At 36.6% G+C, this 24,976-nt stretch overlaps 1 protein-coding gene across 1 annotated transcript in view; it reads right to left on the bottom strand.

Moving 5' to 3' along the window:
- Positions 1-24,976, bottom strand: part of PRKAR2B (protein kinase cAMP-dependent type II regulatory subunit beta) — an 89,038-nt gene that overhangs the window by 13,841 nt on the left and 50,221 nt on the right. Inside the window, exons 3-5 of the mRNA XM_063100680.1 lie at positions 18,582-18,634; positions 14,093-14,176; positions 2,380-2,486 (exon numbers count right to left, since the gene is read on the bottom strand). Of these exons, the coding sequence (XP_062956750.1) occupies positions 2,380-2,486; positions 14,093-14,176; positions 18,582-18,634 (244 nt within the window). The remainder of the gene's footprint in view (positions 1-2,379; positions 2,487-14,092; positions 14,177-18,581; positions 18,635-24,976) is intronic.

The raw sequence follows: 24,976 nt of genomic DNA on the forward strand, positions 1-24,976 counted from the left end.
TATTCTCTGGCCATTTATACAATTTGCCCTTTTCTTTAGATTAGCCCCCAATCTAAAGTTAAAGTGGTAGAAATTCAGACTACAGATTTGACCCTGATCTTTCTACAGTTTTTCTGAGCTGATCTTTCTTTTCTTTTTTTTAAAAGATGACCGGTAAGGAGAACTTAACCCTTGACTTGATGTTGTCAGCACCACGCTCTCCCAGTGAGCTAACCAGCCATCCCTATATAGGATCCGAACCCGTGGCCTTGGTGTTATCAGCACCGCACTCTCCCGAGTGAGCCACGGGCTGGCCCTGAGCTGAGCTTTCAATTGGGGTTCTTTTTCTAGGCAAATAAAACTCAGTTTTTGTCACTGCACTACATATTATCCAGACCCTACATTTACATAAACTACATTCTTCATATGGACGACTGTCTTTCCACATACTACACTTTATCAGTGAGAACATGAGTTCAAGCCTTGCTGAAGCACCTGTGAGGGCAGATAGGAGAAATTCTGTGGCTTTAGTCTGTTGGCTAAACCCTAACAAAGACGGGGGGGGGGGCAAAAGAGGGAGGGGCTCTTAAGATTAGAAAGGATTACAAATAGTAAAGAAACAATAAGAACATAAACAAAATAATAGACAAAAGATATTAACAAATAAGGAAGAAAAGAATTGGGTTTTAATATAATTCATGGTAGAATGACTGTTTCAAAGATACCTTCTAGAATTTGTGCCACGGATAATTATTATTCAAGTATACATTAAACTCTTCTATTTATACAATTTATACTTTTGCACTGAAAATGTTTTCTACATTTACAACTTGGAATAGGATAAAATATACAACAAATTGTGTTGATGAGAAGTAAAACAAGCTACCAGTCCAGTTGAAATCATATCAGTCTAAAGTCTGTTAAAAATACTGTGACTGCTTTTTCATCCAGATTTCTTTCCTGATAATATGAGGCCTCAGGCAGTACACAGCCATGGAAAAAGCGTAAAAAGTGACCAGAAGACCTGGCTATGGGATCGGCTCTATATTGATCATCTGGTGACCTTAACCAAGCCTGTCACTTCTAGGTGCCTCAGTATTTCAACTGTCCATGGGTGATTAGGACTTAACTGAAAAAGAGAATGTACAATACACAAATGTAAGGCAGTTTTTATTGTCAAAAATACCCACTAAAAGAAGTTTAATTGTATGTGGGGTTCTCATATACCCCTACAATTAAACACAGACAGTTGAGTGCATTCCTGAGTTATTTCATTGATTAAAGCTGTTAATGACACCAAAATCATTACTTGCATTTACACTTGGGATAATTGGTTTTGTTCTATTCTACAATCCTGGCTAGTACCTTGGCAAAAGGCATTAGGGATGAGGGAACGGAGGAATTAGTGAAAACCCTTGACTGAAAGAGCATGTATGATCAGTGTATGAGAGACACCACCCACAGAGCCAAGATCAAGAGCCCCAAGGTGAGACACCAGAGGTCTAATTTTCAGCAAGCCTTCTGAGTTAAACACAACTCTACCCAGAAAAACAAATGTAATCCAATGAATGAGGCTAAAAGGTGATCTGTACTCCACACAAAACAGGGGTCAGGGATACCAACTGTCTCACGAACACTTCATCATTTTACAAAGTGAAGAAATAAAGACTCAGTTCAGACTGCTCGCCTCGTACATTTTAGGACTCATCTATTTATCATGTGAGGATATAGTTCTGTGATGAGGTAAAGTACAACTTGAATTTTCTGAAATTGGATTTCTTGTATAAATGCATGCCTTCTCATTTCAATAAAATAATTTCTCTATAGAGTTTTTTTTTAAAGACAAATATAATAATGCACAATTTCTGGAAGGACACACAAACTATTCACTCTACTGACTGAATGATGCTGAAGCGGTAGGAAGAAAGACTGACTTTTCACCTTAAGCCTTTCACAAACATTTTAATTTTTTAAATGATGAACATAGGTAAGAAAAGAACCCTTTAAAAAAACACAATATAGATTAAGTTATATTGTGATTTAACATCCTAGATGCTGTATACTTTTATTCTCATTCTAATAGGCATCTATTATATACTAAGACTATTACATATTATCTTTCCAAAAGAATTTAGCAAATGAGGATGCTCACATTAAATGATGGAGATTTACAAATTAAACTAATCAAAAAATCATCAGTTATTCTATAAACTATATCTCTTTTCATGATCTAGTGTGGTTTTACTGAATACATTCACAACAGGTTTACAGAGCCTATTATGTAGAAATAAGAGAGGCAATAGCAACTATTATATATAACTTGTCAGTTGTCATAATAACCACTGAGATTTTACACCAAAGGTTCTTTAAATTTCTGTAGTGAAATTGGGGAAAACTTACCTATCAATTACGTAAAAGTTGTCACCATCATCACCTTGATCAATTACATGCTCCCCTTCTTTGACCAATTTTTCAAACATAGCATCTAATACTTGAGACATCTGCTCCTATTGTTTAGAGATAAGATATAATCTTTATGTTTATCTAGCACGTTTTAAGTAACCATAATAAACTTTATATTTCTGTGAATATGCCCAAAGAAATGGAAATACCATCATTGCCAGTAAGACTTGTCAGAAAAAGTCTCCCTTACCATATACAAATGAGATGATTATATATTTACTCTCATATTCAGTATCTGAATAAAGGTAATTATAATTAGTCTATTTCAGAATATTTGTAACTATCACCATTTTAAAATGAAAAATTAACCACCAAACCACCATATACCTTGTGAAGTATAATCTTAGCAACTAAAATGACCAGGTTAGTAAAAAACTATTTCAAATATCTTTTAACAATATTGGTTTTTAAAACTTCACTAGATTAGTAAAGAATTTATGTAAAGATTACCTAAATACTTGGTGAATTTAGATCCTGATTCCAATCCTTCTTTTTGGGTTAGCACCAAAAAGCAAAACAGAAAAACAACAAAAGCAAATCCAAAAATAACTGTGGCAAATACTCTGTCACTATTCTTTTTCATTAAGGTTCTCTTCAAGAAACAACCATTTACCTCATTAGGGCAGATTTGTCAGGAACATCAAAACTATTATTCACCTACTGCTTAACCTACAGTAGCCCTCCTTATCCATGTGGGTATGTTCCAAGACCCCCAATGGATGCCTGAAACCACAGGTAGTACCAAACCCTACCTATCCTATTTTTTTCTATACGTATATTCCTATGATAAAGTTTAAATTATAAATTAGGCACAGTAAGAGATTAGCAACAATAGCTAATAATAAAATAGAACACTTATAATAATGTGCCAGCACCACTACTCTTGTGCTTTGGGGCCATTATGAAACAAAATAAGGGTGACTTGAATAGAAGCACTGCAATACTGTGACGGTTGACCTGATGACGAAGATGGCTACTATGCGACTAAGGGGCAGGTGGTGCAGTGCGGACAGGCTAGACAAAGGGATGGTTCCCATTCTAGGAGGGGCGGATTGAGACAGCATGAGATTTCATCATGCTACTCAGAATGGCACACAATTTAAAACTTATGAATTGTTTATTTCTGGAATTTTTCATTTATATTTTCAGACTATGGAGAAGGGGGGACTACCATATATAAAATTTGTATTATGCCAAAGTGTGGTTGATAAGGCTTAAGGATAAACTTCAGGTAACAAGAATAAACTAGGAGGTGAAAGAAATCTCTCCTTAGAATAAATACAGGAACAACTCAAAGACTTTTGAATAGACAGAACAAATGGATATGGAGAAATAGTACAGTGCAATAGTAACAGAAAAGTCAGAAGACTAAGAGGGTTATTTGTTCTGCTACTTACCAGCCCTGAGCCCCTGGTCTAGTCACTCCCTATGGGTATAAAAATGGTATAACACTAACTGCCCAAGCCAAAACCAATTATTATTATAAATAAATTAAGGAGTTCTAATGGTTAATTTTAGGGTCAACTTGACTAGATTAAGGAATACATAGAAGTATAATAAAGCATTATTTCTGAGTGTGTCTATGAGTGTGTTTTCAGAAGAGACTAAAATGTGAGCCTGAGTGGACTGGGTGGGAAAGATCTGCCCTTATATAGGCAGGCACGGTTCAATCCACTGGAGGCCCAGAGAGAACAAAAACAGCAGAAAAGGCAAATCTTTTTCTCTACCTGCTGGAGCTGAGATACACGCTTCTCTCCTGTCCATGGAAATTAGAACTTGAGACCTTTCTGCCTTTGGGTTCCAGGACTTACACCAGCAATACCGTTTCTCAGGTCTTTGGCCTCAGACTGAGAATCACGGCATTAGCTTCCCTGGTTGTGAGGCTTCTGAACTTGGACGGAACTACACTACCAGCATCCAGTTTGCAGATGGACTATCATGGGACTCCTTGGTCCTCATAGTTGCATGACCCAATTCCCCTCATAAATCCCTTCTCATATATTTATAAACATATCCTATTGGTTCTGTCTCTCTGGAGAACCCTGAGTAACAGAGGAGTTGAAGGTATATTTGAAAGGGAAAAAAGATGCAAGTGGAAAACACTGGTTGAAGAAACAAGATATTCTGGATCAAGAGTATAACAGATCACACGTGATTCTCTTCCTTTTGAGATCCCATTAAAATTTTATACAGAATATGAAGATGCGAATCCACAACAGTGTAGAGTATGGGAAGGGGCAATTGATGAATGAGAGAATTCAAGAGCAAAGTTAAGTTAAGGGGCTGGCTGGTTAGCTCAGTTGGTTACAGCTCAGTGTTACAACACCAAGGTCAAGGGTTCGCATACTTGCTGGCCACCAAAAAACAAACAAAACATACCAAAGTAAGTTAAATGTGGCAGAGCAAGCAGCCCAGAGTAGCACAACAGGCCTGCAGTGTGGAGGGGCCAACGTGCCTTGCAAAACACCAGGTGGCTAGAGACTGGGAAATACCTAATTCCTTCAGGGTGGGACTGAGACATAAAGCTAAAAACAAGTGGATACCTTCCTTCAAAATCCCCCTACCCTACACTCAGAATGCCCAACAGCCAACTGTTGACCCTAATTCTTCCCAGAAAAAAGATCAAAGAGAAAATTAGAGAGAACTAGAACAGATATTGTGAACACTGATGCCCTAGAACAAAGACCTTCACTTGGCTAGAATTTAAGGGTTCCCCAGTGTAACAGCTGGCTCTCTGTCAGCTCAACCTAAACAATATGGTAGTTGACAGGCCTGCCCTACTTACTCAGAGCTCTAAATCATCTTTCTGTTGCCCCTCTGGTAGCCTACAAGATGAAAATAAATAGCAAAATAACACCACATGAGATGGATATTTCAGGAACAATAGACAGCTTTCAGAAAGTTCTCCTTGCACACCTAGAGATTCAAGATGATATTATATCCATGAGACAAAAAAATGGGATGTTTAGAAAAAGAATAAATCAGAGAAAACTGGGTAGCTTAGAAACTAAAAACATGATTGCCAAAATTTTTTCCTTTAAAATACTTTTTTAGAGCAGTTTTAGGTTTACAGCAAATTTGAAAGGTACAGAGATTTCCCATATACCTCCTGCCCCCACACATGCACAGCCTCTCCCATTATCATCATCCCCCACCAGAGTAGTGCATCTGTTATAGTTGATGAGCCTATACTACATCACTCTCTAAGTCCACAGTTTAAGTTTGGCTCTTGGTCGTTGTACATTCTAGGGTTTGACAAACATATAATGACATGTATCCATCATTACAAAATTTTTAAAACTGTAAATGAAAGAGTAAGAAGATAAATTAAAACGAAAAGCCTCAAAGAAAGTCGACAGATGTGAAAAGATAGGATTTCTAGAGAAAGTAAGAACAAATAAAACAAAAGGGAAGAAATAAAGAAATATGGGATAGATTTTCCAGAACCAAAGGATACAAGTTTTCAGACTGAAAGGACACACTCAGGTGCACAGCACAATCAACCAGCAAAACTCCCACACTAATATGACATAATGTATTTTTAGAACACCAAAGATAAAGATCTGTAAAACTTGCAGAGAAAAAAATGTGGGGGGTGTTCTTAAAAATATGTGTGTGTGTATATATATGTGTGTGTATTACATGTATATATATATTTATACTTTCTTAAAAATATTAAAAAATGCTCAGCTTCTCTCAAAAATAGCAGTGCAAATTAAAATCAAAACGAGACTCCACTTTTTACTTGTCAGATTCAAAAAGATACAAATGTTAGAACAACACTGTTGGAGACAGTGTGGGACAGAGGCATTCTCACAGAGACTTCTGATGAGAACATAACATGGAATAAATTCTTTGGAAAGCAATCTGACAATATTTAACAAAATTTCAAACATGCATACCCTTCCACCTCACTATTCCTTTTCTAGGAAGTTATTCAACAGATAGTTCTGAAATGATATGGGCACCAGCATTTTTCACTGCACCATCATAATAGCAAAAGACTGGAAACAAACTGATGTTCATCTACAGGGCACTGGGTGAATAAGCTGTGGTATATCCACATGCTGAAAAGCTCTGCAGCTGTAAAAAAGCACGTGGGGATTTTCATACATCCAACTTTCAAGTAAGTCACTGACAATGAGAGAACACCAAGAGAAGGGTAATCAGGAAATCTGAAAACCTGCCATAGGGGAAACAGCTCAGGAAACGGGGCATTTAGGTTAGAGAAAAGACGACCTACATGGGAACACATCAGCTATTTTCTGTCACACAGACGACGTCAGTGGTTCTAGAAGCCAGACTGGGGTTGTTGGTAGAAGTTTCGTGGAGATTTTATTTTTGTTGCTGTTCTTGTTCTTTCTTTTTTCTTCTTTTTGTTTGTTTACTTTCTCTTCATTTTTTTTTTTTCATGGAGATTTTAGAACAATGTAAAGACCCGTCTAAGAATGAGAGCTGGCTAGCAGTGACAAGGACTACTTTGAAAAGAGAGAAGCTCCTTGCCGCTGGAGAGAAATGTTTAAGCATAGGCTTTCCATCCAAATGCTGTAGAAAGGGCTCAGTGTTCCTGAAACCCAGGGATTTTTGTGGAGGTGCTTCAGAGACTATAAACAGTTGATTTTAATTTCATCCTAAAAGTATATTTTAGTCATTAAATACTAAAATAATTGGAAGTCAACATGCTCAGATCGGTATTCCTTTTATTTCCTTTTCTTATCTCATTGCATAGAGGACTTCCAGCACAATGTTGAAAAGCTGTGGTTAGAGGTAAATACACATTATTTTATTGAGGTAAAATTCACATGACATAAAATTAACCATTTTAAGGTAAACAATTCAGTGGCCACAAGTTGTGCAACCACCACCCACAGTTAGGTTGGGGTATTTTCATCACCCCAAAAAGAAACTCTGTACCCATTAGTCATTTGCCACTCTCCTGTCCCCCTATTCCTTGGCAACCATCTATCTGTTTTCTGTCTCTATAGATTTATCTATTCTCAGTATTTTATATAATGAAATTGTACAACACGTGACCTTTTGTGTCTGGCTCATTTCACTTAGCATAATGTTTCTAGGTTCATCCCCATTGTAGCATGTATCACACGTCAGCCCTTTTTCAGGCTGAATAATACTCCATTGTGTGTATATACCACAATCTGTTTATCCATTCTTCTGTCAGTGGACACCTGGGTTGATTCCATCTTTTGGCTTTTGTGAATAGTGCTGCTATGAACATTTGTGTACAAGTATTTGTCTGAACACCTGTTCTCAGTTCTTTTGTGTATATACCCCTGAGCGGAACTGCTGTGTCATATAGTAACTCTATGTTTAACTTTTTGAGGAACCACCAAGCTATTTTCCACAGCAGCTGAACCACTTCACATTCCCACTAGCAATGTGTGAGGGTTCTAATTTCTCCACGTACTTGCCAATGTTTATTATTTCTTTTTTGGTTTGTTTAATTATAGCTATCCTAGTGGGGATGAAGTGGTATTTTCACTGTGGTTTTGATTTGCATTTCCCTAATGACTAACCATGTTGACAATTTTTTCACGTGCTTGTTGGTTATTTGTACGTCTTCTTTGGATAAATACCTATTCAAGTATTTTGTCCATTTTTAAATTGGATTTTTGTCTTTTTGTTGTTGGGTTGTATTATTTATATACTTTGAATAGTAGATCCTCATCAGATAAATGATTTGCAAACATTTTCTACCATTCGGTACATTGTCTTTTCACTATTTTTTATAATGTCCTTTGATGTTTAAAAATATTTCACTTTTATAGAGCCCTATTTATCTGTCTTGTCTTTTCTTGCTCCTGCTTTTGGTGTGTAAGAATCCATCATTAAATCCAGGGTCACGAAGATTCACCCTTTATGTTTTCTTCTAAGAGTTTTATAGTTTTAGCTCTTATGTTTTAGGGCTTTCATCCATTTTGAGTTAATTTTTGTATATAGTGTGAGGTAGTAGGAGTCCAACTTTACTCTTTTGTGTGTGGATATCCAGTTGTCCCAGCACCACTTGTCGAAGACACTATTCTTTCCCCCATTGAATGGTCTTGGCACCTTTACTGAAAATCAATTGGCCATAAGTGTACAGGTTTATTTCTGGACTCTCAATTCCACTCCATTGTTTTATATATATCCATCCCTGTGCCAGTATCACATTGTTTTGATTACTGTAGCTTTGCAGTAAGTTTTAAAATTGGGAAATGAGTCCTGCACTTTTCTTGTTCTTTTTCAATACTGTTTTTGGCTATTTGGAGCCCCTATGTTACGTATACAATTTTAACACAATGAATGACAGCAAAATATTAATGTGTTTTCATGATTTAGCTTTATAATTAAATAAAAGCTACCAATTTAAACTTTTATAAAGAAATTGATATTGATAAAAATATTTTAAAAGAATTCAGAATCTCTACCACAACAGATGTATTCCAGAAGGGAATCTACATCTATATATCTCTATGAGATCTAATATACTGTCAAGTAAAAAAAGAATAGTGCAGAACTCTGTAGATTTTGCTCACCAAAATTTAAAAAGAATATCCTTGTATATGCATTGCATAACCCTCAAAAAATATACATGATAGTGTTAAAAGAACTTGTCTCCTGAGAAACTAAGTTGCTGGGAGACAAAGTAGAAGAGAGTTCCTTTCACTGACTACTCTTTTGTTCTTTCTGAGTTTTTGTAAATTGTATATGTATATTAATTTTTTTAATTTAGCAAAAATAAAACTATTTAAACAGAGAACATAATTTTGCTCTTCATGTGGGTTAAGAAAACTTTTGGAAGAATGATGATGATGGGTTTGCAGGAAGTGGTTTTCATCCCCTTCTTGAGTCCCTCTGTGAGCTCTGGCACCTATTTGTGGAACAGTAGACAGGGCTGAATATGAAGCCAATGTGGTAATAAAACAGAGCTTTCTTGATGTGGTGCTAATTGGTCCCATGGGGAGCATTTTACCCAAATGAGTTCAACAACCCAGGCAACATATGGTCACCTATCAAAATTCTGAAGGTTGATTAAATGGTTTACTAATATTTTGTTTTGCTTGCTATTTATATTTTCACTCCTTTAGGGCAAATGGAGGGGGATTATCAGCTTTTATTGATTAGTTCTGACTCTAAATGTCAAATGGGGAAAAAGGATTAAATAAATTGATGCAGTAAATTTTTTGGATATGTTAAAATTAGTTGCATTTAAAAATATTATAAAGCTAAGAATTCATACACAGACAGAACTTCTTTGTGTGACAGGTGTCTGTTCTAGTCAATCAAAATGTAATTTCCCCATAATTGTGCACAGAGTGAAAAGAGCTTAGGAAATATTTAATATGCAGAGGCTTACCATGATGAATGACATCTACTGTAGGAAATCCACATTTAATTCTCCTACAGAATGCAAAATCAAGACGGAGCTCAGTAAAGGGCTCTGACTCACTTAAGAAATAACAATAATTACTCTACAATAATAATAGAGCCTATCCTATAGCATAGAAAAATTATTTCAGTTAGCCTCAAATTAGAAATATTTCAAAGGAAAATGGCCTACTGAGTCAAGCCTTAAAATATTCATGAAAAGGATATCTTCAAAGAGGTTAATAATTAAAAACGCTGTGCTCAACATATGAATATACAGCACTCCAAGGAATAATGTTCTGAGGTCCAGGTAGTGCGGTAGTGCAAGATTTTTGAGCTAAACAATGACTTCAGGAAATTCAATACAAAGCCAAGATAATTCTTCTTACTAATTAGTACTTACTTTTTCTCCTTCCTCTTTCAAATTTTCCCATTGCAGGAAAAGGTGGCACCATTACAGACATTCCAGGTAGACACTGGGAGTTATCTAGACTCTTTCCTTCAGGCCCCAATTAAATCATCCATGAAGAATCCAATTGGGTTAATACTGAATATTTTGTGGAACCATTCCTTTCTCTCCTTTTCCCCCTCCCCAGTCCAGGCCCATTTCTTTTCCCTAGATCATGGCATGGTTTCCTTACTGGGCTCATTCCTTTGTTCTTTACTACCTTCCCCATCGCTCTCCCCTCTTTACCTCCATCCTCCATACTGCTGCCAAAGTGGCCTTAGACAAATCTGATTGTTACACTCTCTGTGCCCACCGTCTACAGGATGTGTCCAATGCTACAGCTGGCATTTGAGTATGGTCCTTCATTACACAGTACCCACATCTTAACTCCTGTCACTGGACAGCTTCCAGTTTAGGCTCTAGTGATAACATTCTTTGTACTTTCTGTCAACTGGCAATTCCCTACTAATTTTCTGAAGCACAGCTCCGTGGCCTCACTAGCTTTCTGAATCCTCAGGGTAGGCTAAGAGATACTCATCCTCTCATCGTGCCCTGACCATATCACAACATTTAACACATTTTACCAAAATGCTCTGTATATGTGTTTTTATCCCTCATCATAAGTTCCAGGAGGACAAGAACCATGTCTAAATATCTTTGTGGCCTCCAACACCTTCTACAAGCCTTGGAACACAGTGAGTAGTAAAGAAATTGAACTTAAAGAAGCTGCATCACAAGCAGATTATATGAGTTGAATATGTAACTCAATTAAAATGCATTGGTTATTGTAAATAAAGTATATCATACAAAACTAGAAAACTGCTTATAATATGAGCTTCACCTAAAACCTTCAATCTGCCACGTTTGGGGCTAAATTATTCCAGGTGGTAATTTCTGAGGAAAATAAATTTTTACTGATTTATATCCTGCATCGTCTCGAAAAGAATTTGAGATACCAGGGGAATAAATCAAGCTGATTTGAGCTCAAATTCCAAAAAAGATCTTTTGGAAACAACTAAGTAAATATATTTGCTTCTTCCCTATAAAACATTCAATGATGGTAATTCGTGAACTGGCTTTTTCTCCCCCCACCCCATGAACTGGCTTTTTAAGTATATATTGAAGACCTTTAGCAGAGCAGAGAGATGAATCTAAAAAATTCTTTGTTTATTAAAATAATCACTTTAATTAAGGATAGATGCTCCTTGCCAGACTTTGCTACCAGAAGTTTTTAAAAATATTTTAAATGCAACCAAAATTTTCACAATGCCTTAAAAAGAATTAAAGTTGAAATGACAAGAAAAATCATTTTAATTTAAATGACAGAATAGGCAGCATCCCAAGAAAGTATAACTAGCAACTATTTCACTTATGCATGTTTATCACTTAGTGGATAGATACCAGGGGGGTATCACTGCTCAGTCACTGACAAACCATTAAAATACTGGGTCATTGAAGAGGAAAGTATGCAAACAAAATAATATATGGCAGTAACAAAATACTCAACTTGAACACTTTCACATCTAGCTCTAGTTCTTGGTACTCAAAGTATGTTGTGGGCCAACAGCATCAACATTACCTGGGAGTTTGTGAGAAACGCAGACTTTCAAGCTCTACTCCAGACCTATGGAATTAGAATCTGCATTTTAATAGATTCCCTAGTGATAAATAGGCATATTAAGGCTTGAGAATTACTCTTTGTGGTGACCTCTGAAATTCTCCCATGTAAAGTTCTAACTGAAAAATAGAGAATTCTTGATTGAAGTCTACCTCTAAGTATAAAACTAAGGATTAATTTTACAGCTGTCTTCTGTGTGCATTTGGAGCAAAAGAATGAAATACAGAATTGGTCCTTGCCTTAGAGAACATCTGATTCACAGGCTGGCTTCAAAGCAACTCAGGGATTGAACCATGTCTTTGTGTCCTCAGCACTGCTGGTACAGTGACAGTTCTCAGTAAATGTGGTATGCATGAACGGAGTGAATAAATTTGGACAGACAAAGACATATCAGGGCCATTTTGAACAGGTGAACTCACATCATGAGAGTGAAACTACATTTAAGGGTTTGGTATAACTTTTAATAAGACGAGATAAATACCATTATTTTATTACAAATAACAAATACAGGCAAAAATATTATTACTAAATATGCAACATCTAGATTAACATAAAAGGGTAATTCAAAGCATTCTTGTTAAAACAAGAATGTCTCATGTCTTCTTTTTGAGAGCCTGGTATGTGTAGAGAGGCTTGAGTGGCATCTGCTACCTAAAGAGTAACATAAAGATGGAAAAAACATAGTTCCTGCCCTCAAGAAGGATGGATAAAGTGACTGGTGGATCTGTGGTATAGTCAATTCAGGCTGTAAGAGCCAGTAATCTGGACTCAGAGATGGACATGCAAACTTAATGTGTGGTTCTAAAACAAGATCTCCAAAGTCACAACATAATTTGTGTTCCTGAAGGACATGATATAAACATAATTGGTATTAGAAACAAAGGAGATTTTTAAAATATTTCAAGGTATAAATATGACCCAGTATAGAAGAACTGGTATGACACAGTACTTTAATCTTTATAAAAAATGTCCTTTTTAACCTTATCTTGGGACTGGCCAGTTAGCTCACTTGGTTAGAGCATGGTGCTGACAACACCAATGTCAAGGGTTCAGACCCTCTTACCAGCCAGCCACAAAAAAACACAAAAAACCACTTTATCATCTTTAAAAGAGTGGGTCTTGATTTAATGCTTTCTCTTCTAGGGTATCAATCTTAAAACTAGAAGATGCTGAGTTTAACCAAAAAAAAAAAAAAAAAAAAATAGTTGAGGTAGGTTACACAAGTTGACTCAGTTTCCACATTTGGCACTTGGCAGCTGGGGTTCTTTCCTACATGACTAATAATGAATAAGCAGAATCTGTGTTGAAGGAAGCAGAACATTTAAGTCACAGTGCAACACATGCTCACTCATACTGAGAATGGGTATTCTATAAGCACCAAAACCAAAGACTAAAGATTTCAAAATCCTTACAAAGAACAAAAATCCCCCCACTTAAAGCTAAGTAAAATGTTCCTTTTAAAATACAAGGGGGTCTTTAAAAAGTTCACAGAAAGATTCATATTATCTTTTAATTCTATTTTTCCACCAACTTTTTGAAGTACCCTTGTACATGTAATATAGACGTTATAAACATTGAAATATAATTATTATTACTGGCCATTGAGAGAGACAACTGTCCTTGGGCCCTGAGCATCATTGCATATTTCTGGTGGGTGCATGAAGAATGCAGAGGTCCTAGCCTCTCTTTATCTTGGCCATTTCTCAGGCTGTGTTTGCAGCAAGTAACTTTGAGGGATGAGATAATGTCTTCCCTCAACAAACAGCCCAAGCTTATTACTCCTGGCTCCAACAGAAGTGTATCCCCCAAATTTGATATTACTCTCCTGTAGCACAAGCCACTGCCTATGCAGGCATCCAGGATGGGGCCTTTGCCATCACCCCACGGTGATATGTGCTTGTAAAAAAGATAAAATGCAAGACCCTGCATAGTTCTTGATACTGGCATTGAAAAAAGCCTTTTCTTTCTTTTTTCTTTTTTTCCAAAAGGGTTTGAGTGAGCAGATTTATTAGGGAGAAGCCAGAAGGGCCGGGGAAGTTGCGCAGGCAGGTCGTCTGAGCTGGAGTCAGTCTCAGTCTGGTTTTGTTTGTTTGTTTGTTTTTTGGGGGGGTGTTGGCATCTGGCCACGGGGATTCAAACATTGGTGTTATAACACTGTACTCTAACCAACGGAGCTAATAACCAGCCAGCCCCATTTCTATTATTAAGATTTATCTTACCGGATCCAGGTTCTTAAAAAGCAAGATGTCTTTGCAAGCCTCTTGTAGTCTATTTCTTTGATCATCAGTTTTCGGATGTATAATCTAAAAAGACACCAAATTAAAAACACAAGAACAAACACATTAGTCAGTACCACCTCACTCATAAGATAAAAATCTCCTAACAAAAAACAATAGGGATGTTAGAAGAATTGCTAGTGCTCAAGTTTACTTTAAGTTAGTGCTGAGATCTACTTTAGGCTACTAGTAACTAACCATCAGCCCACTAACTAGAGGAAAGTAATAGAACCTGTCTCAAGGGTATACATTCATCAATATAGCACTTCAGTGTTTTTCAAGAGTGTTTTCCCCCAGGTTAGCAAGTTCATTGTATACAGGTCTTCATTGGCTAAAAGACTCCAAGCTCCCAGCCGATGGGGACACATACAAAAGGACAACAGATTACAATAGCTACACTGAAAATCTAGAGACTGCCTTTATTCTGTTTCTACTGAGCTTAATACTCTTTCAGGATGTAGCTTTTTCCTTTACAACTTGAAAAAAGTCTCTAGAAGCAAGTAAACTCTCAAACGTATATTGCATTAGACGTTAAAGACATTTTTACCCATGTTGTATGTAACTGCCGCCACAGTAAGTGATTTTTAGAAGAAGGGAGCAAGCAACCATGCACTGCCACTCCGAAAGAGAGAAAGAGAGAGAGAGAGAATGAATCCAAGGAGTGCCAGTGCACTCATTTTAGAGTGAACTCAAAGAAAATTAGTGTACTATATCCTCACTAAACTTTCATTCCAGGAGGGTGAAGATTGGCAGGATGCCCTCTGTTAAGTATGACTTGCCAACTCTCCGGAGTCCTTTTTGACTAGCAGAAGGTTCAATTGACTTGCACCAAAAGTTCCATTCTCCTGTGAATGTTGATAGTTTCTAATTATAAAAATAAGTTGGAGGCAGGAGACAGTCCAAAAAGCAGTAGACATGGAGTTGGTTTCCTGGAGACCTACACGCCACCTTTTCCTATTCTCATGTGCACTCATACAGTGACCATGGGAGCCGACGGACAGAAGCCTCACCCTTTCAATCAACTGGCTGCACCACCAGAGTAACCAGAATCAGGCAGCTGTGGGTTTTGCACCCACAAATATATCAAAACTCACAATGGGAAATTTCAGCCAGCATTTTAAACCATATCAGATGGCTAAAAATTAATGAAAATCATGAGCCCAAGATGAATTGAGGAAATTTACAGTATATGTGTACTATTTCTATGTAAACTACTTATATATAATATTTATATGTATTATCTATACACTACATGAAAGAACATTAGCTTGTGAGAGAAGTCATTACATTTTGTCTCATAAGGGTAATGTACATGTAAGCCTTTGTTTACTCTCTGACCAATATTCATCTCAAACTAGATTCTGAGGTGACACATGAACACAAAAAAAGCAGATCCTGGTGCCTACTGACTTACGGCCATACAAGAAACCTTTAAAATGTAGATATTTACTAAATCACATCAATCAAAATTCACTTCTTCCTACTTCAAATAAAAAAGGCTAACACAATAAAACAAAACAAAAAGGGTTTTCTTACCTCACAAAATCCATCTAGAACTTCAAACCGAAGTAACCATAAACGTCTGCCTGCTGACAAGCTCCATCCTCAAAGAGAGAAGGCTGGGGCTATCATGTCACCAGTCACCATCATGTGTCTGCTTTACTCTTGTCAATTTGAGTCCCCCTCGCCCATTCACTTCCTAAGAAGCCCTCACACACAAGCCCAGCTTTTCTCTCTTCTCTCTCTTCCCTCCTACTTCTGTTCTAATCAATTAACACTTCTAGACTATCTTTGTTTCTCAATCCTTACCCACTGCTGTTGTCTACAGCTCTCTTTGTCTCCCTTTTTCCCTCTGCACCCTCCCCTGCCATCACTCCTCAGCACCCAGACCTCCCCGTAAAATGCCACTCTTGGTCCTGCAAAGCAAATAGTCAGAAATTGGGTGCAATCTCCCACCTCCTCAGAAGATGCTCTCCCACTTTTAAGACTCATTTTTTCCTGTTGGCTTGGCATTGTCCTTCATAAGAGATCTGTCTCTGGACTGCTAAGGCTTCGGCAATATACCCAAAGTGTGATTTTTATTATACTGGAAGCCACTTTGTTTTTAATTAAAATTTATTTCTGCCACTCTGCCCAGGAGCAGGCAGATTTGGTGATTATATACAGTCCCAAAAGTAATACAAACTGTCCAAATGAAATGTTACTTTATCAATATACAGTATACATTTTCCTCACAGACATTTTCCACTATCTGCCTAGATCTAATTAATTTTTAAATCTGTAATAATCATTTCCAGGGGCTATGGTACAATTTGCCTTATAGCTTCTAAGACCAAAAAAAGTACAGTTTTTAGTAACATGTTTAGAGGAGAGAATATTCAACCTAATTGAGAACCTAAGCACTTTATTATAAACATCAACATACAATTAATACATAAATTATTTTTTTAAAAACTATTAAAATACCTTAAATACATGTTACAGGGGCAACTCTTGGGGTGAGTGACCAACCCACAAAGATTCCTGCTTCTCTAGGAACTGCCCTTATTAACAGAGATGGTTCCCAAATACTCAAGTCTGAACTTTTTGACCCTGCCCCCACCTGGCCAAAGCTGGGTCTGTCAGAAACTTCTTGGAAACTGAAATTTTGAACTGAGACACACAGAAATAAAGAAAGATTATTACCTGATTCCCTTCCAGATTTAATATTCTAAGTCCTGGATCCTTGCTGTTGAAGGGCCCAGCAGGTGGGCTGGCTCCTGCCTGCTAGTTACAGCTTGGCCTTTGAACTCTTTCTGGAATTCTGTAAGATCTCCAAGCACTGTCCAATAATCTCTCCCTAGTATTTTCTTTTTAGGGGTATCTCAATGTGATTGGGTTCTTTTATACAGCCATATGAATCTTAACTGGAATAGCCTCCCCAACAAAACTGTTAGAAATCAATTGAAGTGAACTAGCCAAAACACTTTACCTATCTCATGGATTACATGGTAGATAAAATTCCACTCACAGCCTAATAATCCTTGAGTCAATGAGATACTGTATATTGTTTTCAAACTATATTGTTAAATATTCTTTAAGTTAGCTTTTTACTAATTTAAACTAGCTTACCAAACTCATCTCAATTGCTAACTTTTATCATATACATTAATACACAAATATAAAGAATACTTATAGTATTCAAATGTCACCCATTGTTGTTTCTGTTAGATACATAAATAAAGTATATGACAGGCAAGGATTAGTTTTTCAGACTGCAGAGTGGTAACAGCATGCCGTGGATAAATAAAAATATCTTGATCCTAAGGCAACATAATTTCCAGGCTGGGATTTGTGGACACCATTAAAATAATTTAAGTTCTGATACTGAGAAATGAATTCCCTCAACCCTCATGCTGAGAATCCCTATAGGTACAGGAGTAAAATGGGACTTCAAGATCTGCATTATAAGGCTCCTGATCTTTCTACCATTGGATTTTACATACATTTCAGGGAGCTTAATGATGTAATGACTTAGGGATATAGTACCTGCTTTTCCACATTAAAAATCAATCTTATTGAAGTATTTTTCAGAGCTACAGAAATAGGTTTTTGTTTATACTTTTTAAGGCCAAAGAGACAAGGGAGACTTTTGCAAAGTACATACTTAAAAAAGAAAAAAAGTATAATATTATTTTCCATTTCCAGGCACAGTAATCTCTTATTTAGTTTTCTTTCTACTGAATAAATAATAGGAGAACTGAGCTAAAGGACACTGTTTAAAAACTGCTTCAAACAACGCTGGACAAATTCTTACAAAAACATCAGGGCCTCCAAGAATCAGTTGCTAAGCAAACCCCCAAGACTCACAGATTTTGGGGCTGGCGAGTTAGCACCATTGGTTAGAGTGCAGTGTTATACACCAAGGACAAGAGTTTGGGTCCCCATATCAGCCAGCCACCAAAAAAAGAAAAAGACTCATAGATTTTAAAAAATAGTAACTGCTATACTGACATTTTAGATGTAATTTTATTGTGATCTGTTTGTTTCAGGATAAACTTCTGTTGTTATAAATTAATAAGAGCAGAAGGTTTTTCCCAATATTTTTCTTTACTAGAAACACTAAGGAAATTGACATTATTACTATGGGAAAGATAGCTGAAAATATTTTTATCACCAGGATATATTTTGCAAAAGAAAGAAAACTACAACTGCAATGAGCACATATGTTCATCTTTCCTTTTATTAAAAGAGAGATACTGTTTGGATAAAAGTAATTCCACAGAACTTGACATGGAAGTAGGCTATCAAAGACTAGGAAAAGAAATAGCCAAAATAATTCCATTATGTCTCCCATTAACGTGTATGCCTGTTAAGATCTTTTCTACTATTATTTTCCTTATATAATACAAGAGTAATAATTTGAAATTATTTCATTCAGTAAAATACATACCCTGGACTCTGCATCATCTTCTTCTTCATCAGGATTATAAGCTTCTGCACATACTACAAATATAAAAATTGACATTTTAAAGATTCTTTCATCTTTCATCAAAAAACAATAAACATATCTTTATAAATTAATGAACAAAAAGAGTAACATTGTATAAAAAAACATTAATTCACCTTATCCAGGGGGTAAGAAGTCTACCTTCTCAAATTGGTTCCATACTGCAATTATAAGTAATTTCTTTAAATATAAAACTGTACTTTAAGACATCAACAATTGCTTTTTGCTATCTCCTATGCAGAGAAACATAGTTAAAAACCCTTCATCTAGAAATGCAAAAGATCAAAAAATTACCTAAAAGAACAGAAACTCCCAAAAAGTCTAAGTCTGCCATGAAATGATCACTTTAATCGTATGAGTAATGTTCATAAATTATCCATACTCCAATCTTCCAGGAAGAAATACCATTAACATTTTACATATTGCCTTCCAGTCTTTTTCTGAGTTGTTTTTATTGCATATGCAACTTTAAAGCCTGCTTTGTTCATTTAACATTATAAGAATTTTGCGTGTTACTAGAAACATTATATAAACATTGTTTTTAAGGACTACAAATTATTTATCATAAGCTAGAGTTAATTACCTCCCTAATGCTGAACATTTAGCTGCCTTTTATTAAAACAACTTTGCACTAAAAATTTTCATGCATAAATATTTGTCTACATTTCAGATTGTGCTATAGGCATTATTCCCAAATGTTATTTCGGAGGAGTAAAAGATATGACAATTTTTAAGGCATATTTATAACCATGTTTTTTTCCCAGAGGGGTTGTACCTGTAAAAAGGCTCCTCTAACTTTACAACAGAATTGGATGTTATTGCTTAGAATCTTTTCCAATTTAAATGAAGAAAGGATTTTAATTTTTAAAAATTATTAAATTTGAACAATTTCAAATGTTTACAGGCTGACTATATTTCCTCCTTTGCCCTTATATATGGGGAATATTCGGTTTTCTTTTTTTGTACCAGCCAGAAAAAAAGGCTTTCTTTTTGACTTAAACCAGTTTCTTAATACCACTTTGTCATACTATTCAAAAAGTTTATATCCAATTTACTCTTCAATAATAATTACAAAGTTCTTAGAGATTATGCCTGCTTGTTTATTTTTAATGTAGTGACATCTATCAGGGAAGAAAATTATACAATGTGATTTAAACCCAACATTAAACATCACAAAAGTACCACTGCTTTTGAGCTTGGAAACCCTTTGCAAAACTAAAAATGTGTTACTTTCCTTTTCTTTCAGTTTTTTAAAGGTAGATCTTTTTACATTTACTATTTGATTCATATGGAGTTTATTCTGGCATAGATACAGAAATTTAAAGAACAAAGAATAGATGGAAGACTGACAAATGTCTTCCCAGGGGCCTCAAGATCACATCGAGAGTATTATCATCATCACAACCACTACTGGCATTATTATTATAAAACCTGATGTTAGCTTTCTTTTCTCCGGGCGCTGTTCTATACACCAAGACTAGTGGTTCTTAACCAGGTCCACCTCTGCCCTCCATAGAGTATATTTAGCAATGTTTGGAGACACTTTCATTGTTACAACTATGGGGGCAAGGGGGAGGGCTATGACCTCCTGTGGGTAGAGGCCAGAAATACTGCTAAACATCTTACAATGAACAGGACGGCCACCCCACCTCCCACCCCCAGAGAATTATTTGGCCGAAAATGTCAATAGTACTAAGGCTGCAAAACCATGACCTAGTGTACATTATCTCATTCAATCTCATAACGATCTTAAGGTAGGTGTTAAAGTCAGCATATGACAGATGAAAAGATTAGGGCACAGGGAGGCCAGGATCGTACATCATGGTAAGCAACAGGACTTATATTTGATCCCAGGATTGTCTGACTGTCGTGACTCCAAAGCCCTTGCTCTTAACACTGTTCTACATTTGATTGCTTTGGTGACTTTACCAGCACGTGCCTGGACTTCAGCATTCTGTCTCAGAAATCTAACAGAAGCAGACTCCTCAGGGACAGGCTCACATTAAAGAACCTAACTGATGCATATAACCAGAGTGCCAACTTAGTAACTAACTTCTTGAATAAAGTATGGGGTCAGCACGGCCAGCCAGTTCTCTCCCTGTAGGAAAACTACAGAAGAAATCAAATCGCAATTAAAAGGTTGCTTAGTGGGCAGGAAATGGGAAGGAAGAGAATTTCTCAAATAAACTTGAATGTTTAATGGCATCGTGCTGACAGCCTGAGGTATCTGCATACACAATACAGATGGTCCTGCTAATGTGGCTGGGACACTTTAACTGGATTGGCTGCAACTCTCCAGAGAGCATGAGGATATCTATTTCCAAGGCTTTGCTCTGTAACTTTCTGAATCCATGGATGATCAACCTCAATCAACCTCATCATGACTCCATACGCAGGACTGCTGCATAATTTGTAGGGCCCAGTGCACAAAGAAAATATAGGCCTCATATTCAAACATTAAGACTTTCCAGAGGGCAGCAACAGCACAGCATTAAACCAAACCCAGGGCCCTCAGGAGTATGGGGCCCATGAAGCTGGCCCTGTTCATAGGATCAAAACATTCAACAAGCTGACATAGTACATAAGATATTTGGTGCCTTAGATTTGATTTACTTATCCACACACACACACACACACACACACACGTACACACACATATCCTCTGACCCACTAGTGTTAATCTTAAATTTTAATTCACAGAAGGCAACCTTAATCCTCTAAATTCTAAATTTCTAGCCCCTAAGACCTGACTAAAAATCATTTGGAATAAGAATCTATTGTTTTACCAAATAGCATATCAACTGTCCCAGTATTATTTATTACTTCCCTTTTGATTTGTGATACCTGCTTCATCACACAGCACGTTTGTTTGTTTGTTTGTTTGTTTGTTTCTGGGCTATCTGTTTCATTGAGCTATTTACTGTGCCAATATTACAAGGATTTAGTTTTTGTTTATGTTGCACATGTTTCACTAGATTAGAATTCATCTGCCACCACCTCTTATAGCCAAATCAAATAAAGTACCTGCAGTTTTGTAAAGTTGCCTGGTGCCTTACAGCTCCTTATTGTTACTTGAACTGTTTTCTTTAATTGGAATTCCCTCCATTCTCCTTTCCATGCCATCCCTTCTCTCCAGACCCAACCAGAAAGTCAGACCAAGAATCACTTGTTAGGGGCTGGCCGGTTAGCTCGGTTGACTAGAGTGGTGCTGAAAACACCAAGGTCCAGGATTCAATCCCCGTACCAGCCAGCCACCAAAAATAAAAAGAAAGACCACATCTTGACCTCTCACCTACACAGAGCTAATTTAGGAAATTCCACTTCTGTGCTCATCTTCTGCACTCTCCCAGTATAGCAGGAGGAGCTAATTATTATCACTTATCATACTATACTCTTCCAATGATATTATGTTGTTTGCCTTTCTAGGCTGGGACTTGCAGCCCTTCAGGGACTGTGTGCTTGTTCATCTCTGTATTTCCCTAGCACTGATCTGGCACAATGCCCAGCTCAGTGCACGTTCTTTTTGAATAAGTGACTGTGTGATGAACAAACAAGCTTGCAAGGTCCTTGAGGGCAGAGATGGTGTCTCTTTTTAATATCGCACAATAGTGTACCTGTATTATAGATTCTCAAGCAAACACATGTTGAATGAATGAATAAAAAGTTGTTCTGTGTTAAATCCTACACTATTTGTCCAAGAAATGGGGACAGAGAGGCTGAGTGAAAATGAGGGCTTTTTGTCTTATTCACCAAAAGTTCTGGCACAGAGATTAGGAGTTCAGTAAATATTTGTGCAAATCAATGAATAAAAGGCTCTGTGCTTGGACGGCCACTCACACCAAAGCCTGCAGATAACTTGTACTGCCTCATATTCTTTCTGAAATGTATTTGTCCCATACCTCCTAGGCAATCTGAAACTTAGCTTCAAAGTATACACTTCATTCTTAAACAGTCATGAGGAACAGAGCCTTGTTCTTTGAACAAACCCTACATTCAGGTTTCCCTGTTATTTTGTGCATATAGATATTCAGATACTACACTGGTTGTGTAGAATGGTCCAAGATTTTAAGCAAATTCCCACACTGCAGACAGAATAATGTGCATTGGTGTAGCCAGACAACTGTCACAGGTTGCAGGACAAAACAGGAAAATAACTATATTGACTCTGCAACTTGTGAAACTTGGCCTTCAATATTTTCACAGACTTTATACATGGTGTGGTAGACAAGGGATTATACCCAGTCCCAGGGTTTTTAACCAAGAGCTCCCTATATTTTGTTGTTAATGTTTGCAAATCAGTACAATCAAAACAACTCTGCACTAGCGAGTACACACAATACTAGCATTCTGTCAGCTTTTTTTTTTTTTTTTTTTTTTTTCAAAATGACCGGTAAGGGGATCTTAACCCTTGACCTGGTGTTGTCAGCACCACGCTCAGCCAGTGAGCAAACCAGCCATCTGTATATGGGATCCGAACCCGGGGCCTTGGTGTTATCAGCACCGCACTCTCCCGAGTGAGCCACGGGCCAGCCCCCAATATTAGCATTCTGGCTAACAAAGAATAAAGGAGCCAGAATCAATTCCACAAGCCACTGGGTCCTCAGCTCTGACACCAAGTCTTGCACACTGTATACCCTCAATAAATATTTGCTGAAGGAATAAAAGGCAAATATGTCTGTACAGAAAGACTGTGTGGTTTAGAGGCCTTCAATCCGGAAAAAAATGAATTTCTATAAGATGCATAAAAGCCAATTTTTCAATGTTCTCAATACACTAACATTTTAGCATACTTATTTAAATAATAATCAGCTTAAAATAAAGCTGTTATAAAAGAACAGGTGTACTAGACAACAGAGTTCTAACTTAATATAGTTAAACTTAGCTTATTGAAGTGGAAATGCCTTCCTCCTACGAATGGAAAAAAAATTACCTCTTACAAATATTAGTTCAAGGCATGCATTCTCAAAAAAAAAAAAAAATTGGTTCTCAGGGGGCAAAAAACTTGCAGTAATCCCCCCTTATCTGTGGGGATACATTCCAAGACCCCCAGTGGATGTCTGAAACTGTGATAATACCAAACCCTACATATACTATGTTTTTTCCTATAAATACATACTTATGACAAAGGTTAATTTATAAATGAGGCACAGTAAAAGATTAACAATAACTAATAATAGAATAGAGCAATTATAACAATATATTGTAATAAAAGTTACATGAATATGGTTTCGTTCTCTCACTCTCAAAATATCCTATTGTACTGTACTCACCTTTCTTGTGATCTGTGGATCTGATGACTGAGGGGCTACAAAGTAACTAGCGGGGGTGGTAGTGTACATCGTGGACATGCTGGCCAAAGGGATGGTTCACATCCCAGCAAGATTTCATTACACTGCTCAGAACAGTGTGCAACTGGAAACTTAGGAATTGTTGTATTGTTTTAATTTAAAAAAATTTTTTAAAATTTCTGGACTATGAGTTGGGATGAATTGTTTATTTCTGGAATTTTCCATGTAATATTTTTGGACTGCATTTGACCATGGCTAACTGAAACCAGGGAAAGCAAAACCACAGATAAGGGGGAAAGGGAACTACTATATATATTTTTTTTGTATAAAGCACAAGTATACATTCAATACATACACAATTATACAGTATATCTGTGGCAGCAAAATCATTGGGAGCAGTTAAGGGGAAAAAAGTCTAAAAAGACTCAGGGCAGGTGGGAGTGATAATAAGAAAAAGATTGAGAAACACAGATATAAGGATATAATAGTTATCGCTAAGTAAGAGGAAGAGGCACAATGCCACTTTAATAGGCTTCCCCCTCTCCCATTCATTCACATTTCTGCTCAGGCAATTTGGTATATATCTGTTCTCATCCACTAGTAATAATCTGAAAGTTGAATTCACAGAGCAAAGGCATTTGGAGAACATTACCAAAATACAGAAGTTCATATTTTGATCCCAAATCACATTCAAGCAAAAGACCCCACAGGAAAGACTTATTGATTCATTCAAAAATTATTTTAAAGAATAACGGATGATGCAATACACACACACGTATACATACTCTTTTGTTATTATATGAGGGTCTTCAAAAAGTTCACGGAAAAATAAGAGTTAAAAGACAGGGGCTAGCCAGTTAGCTTATATGGTTAGAGTGTGGTGCTGATAACACCAAGGTATCGGGTTTGATCCCTGTACCAGCTAGTAGCAAAAAAAAAAAAAAAAAAAAAAAAGATAATACAAATTTTCCATGAACATTTTGAAGTACCCTCATACATTATAAATAATGTTTAAATTGTTTTGTCTATATATTTTATACTACTTTAAAT

Source organism: Cynocephalus volans, chromosome 6 (genome assembly GCF_027409185.1).
Source record: "Cynocephalus volans isolate mCynVol1 chromosome 6, mCynVol1.pri, whole genome shotgun sequence".
NCBI classification, from domain to species: domain Eukaryota; kingdom Metazoa; phylum Chordata; class Mammalia; order Dermoptera; family Cynocephalidae; genus Cynocephalus; species Cynocephalus volans.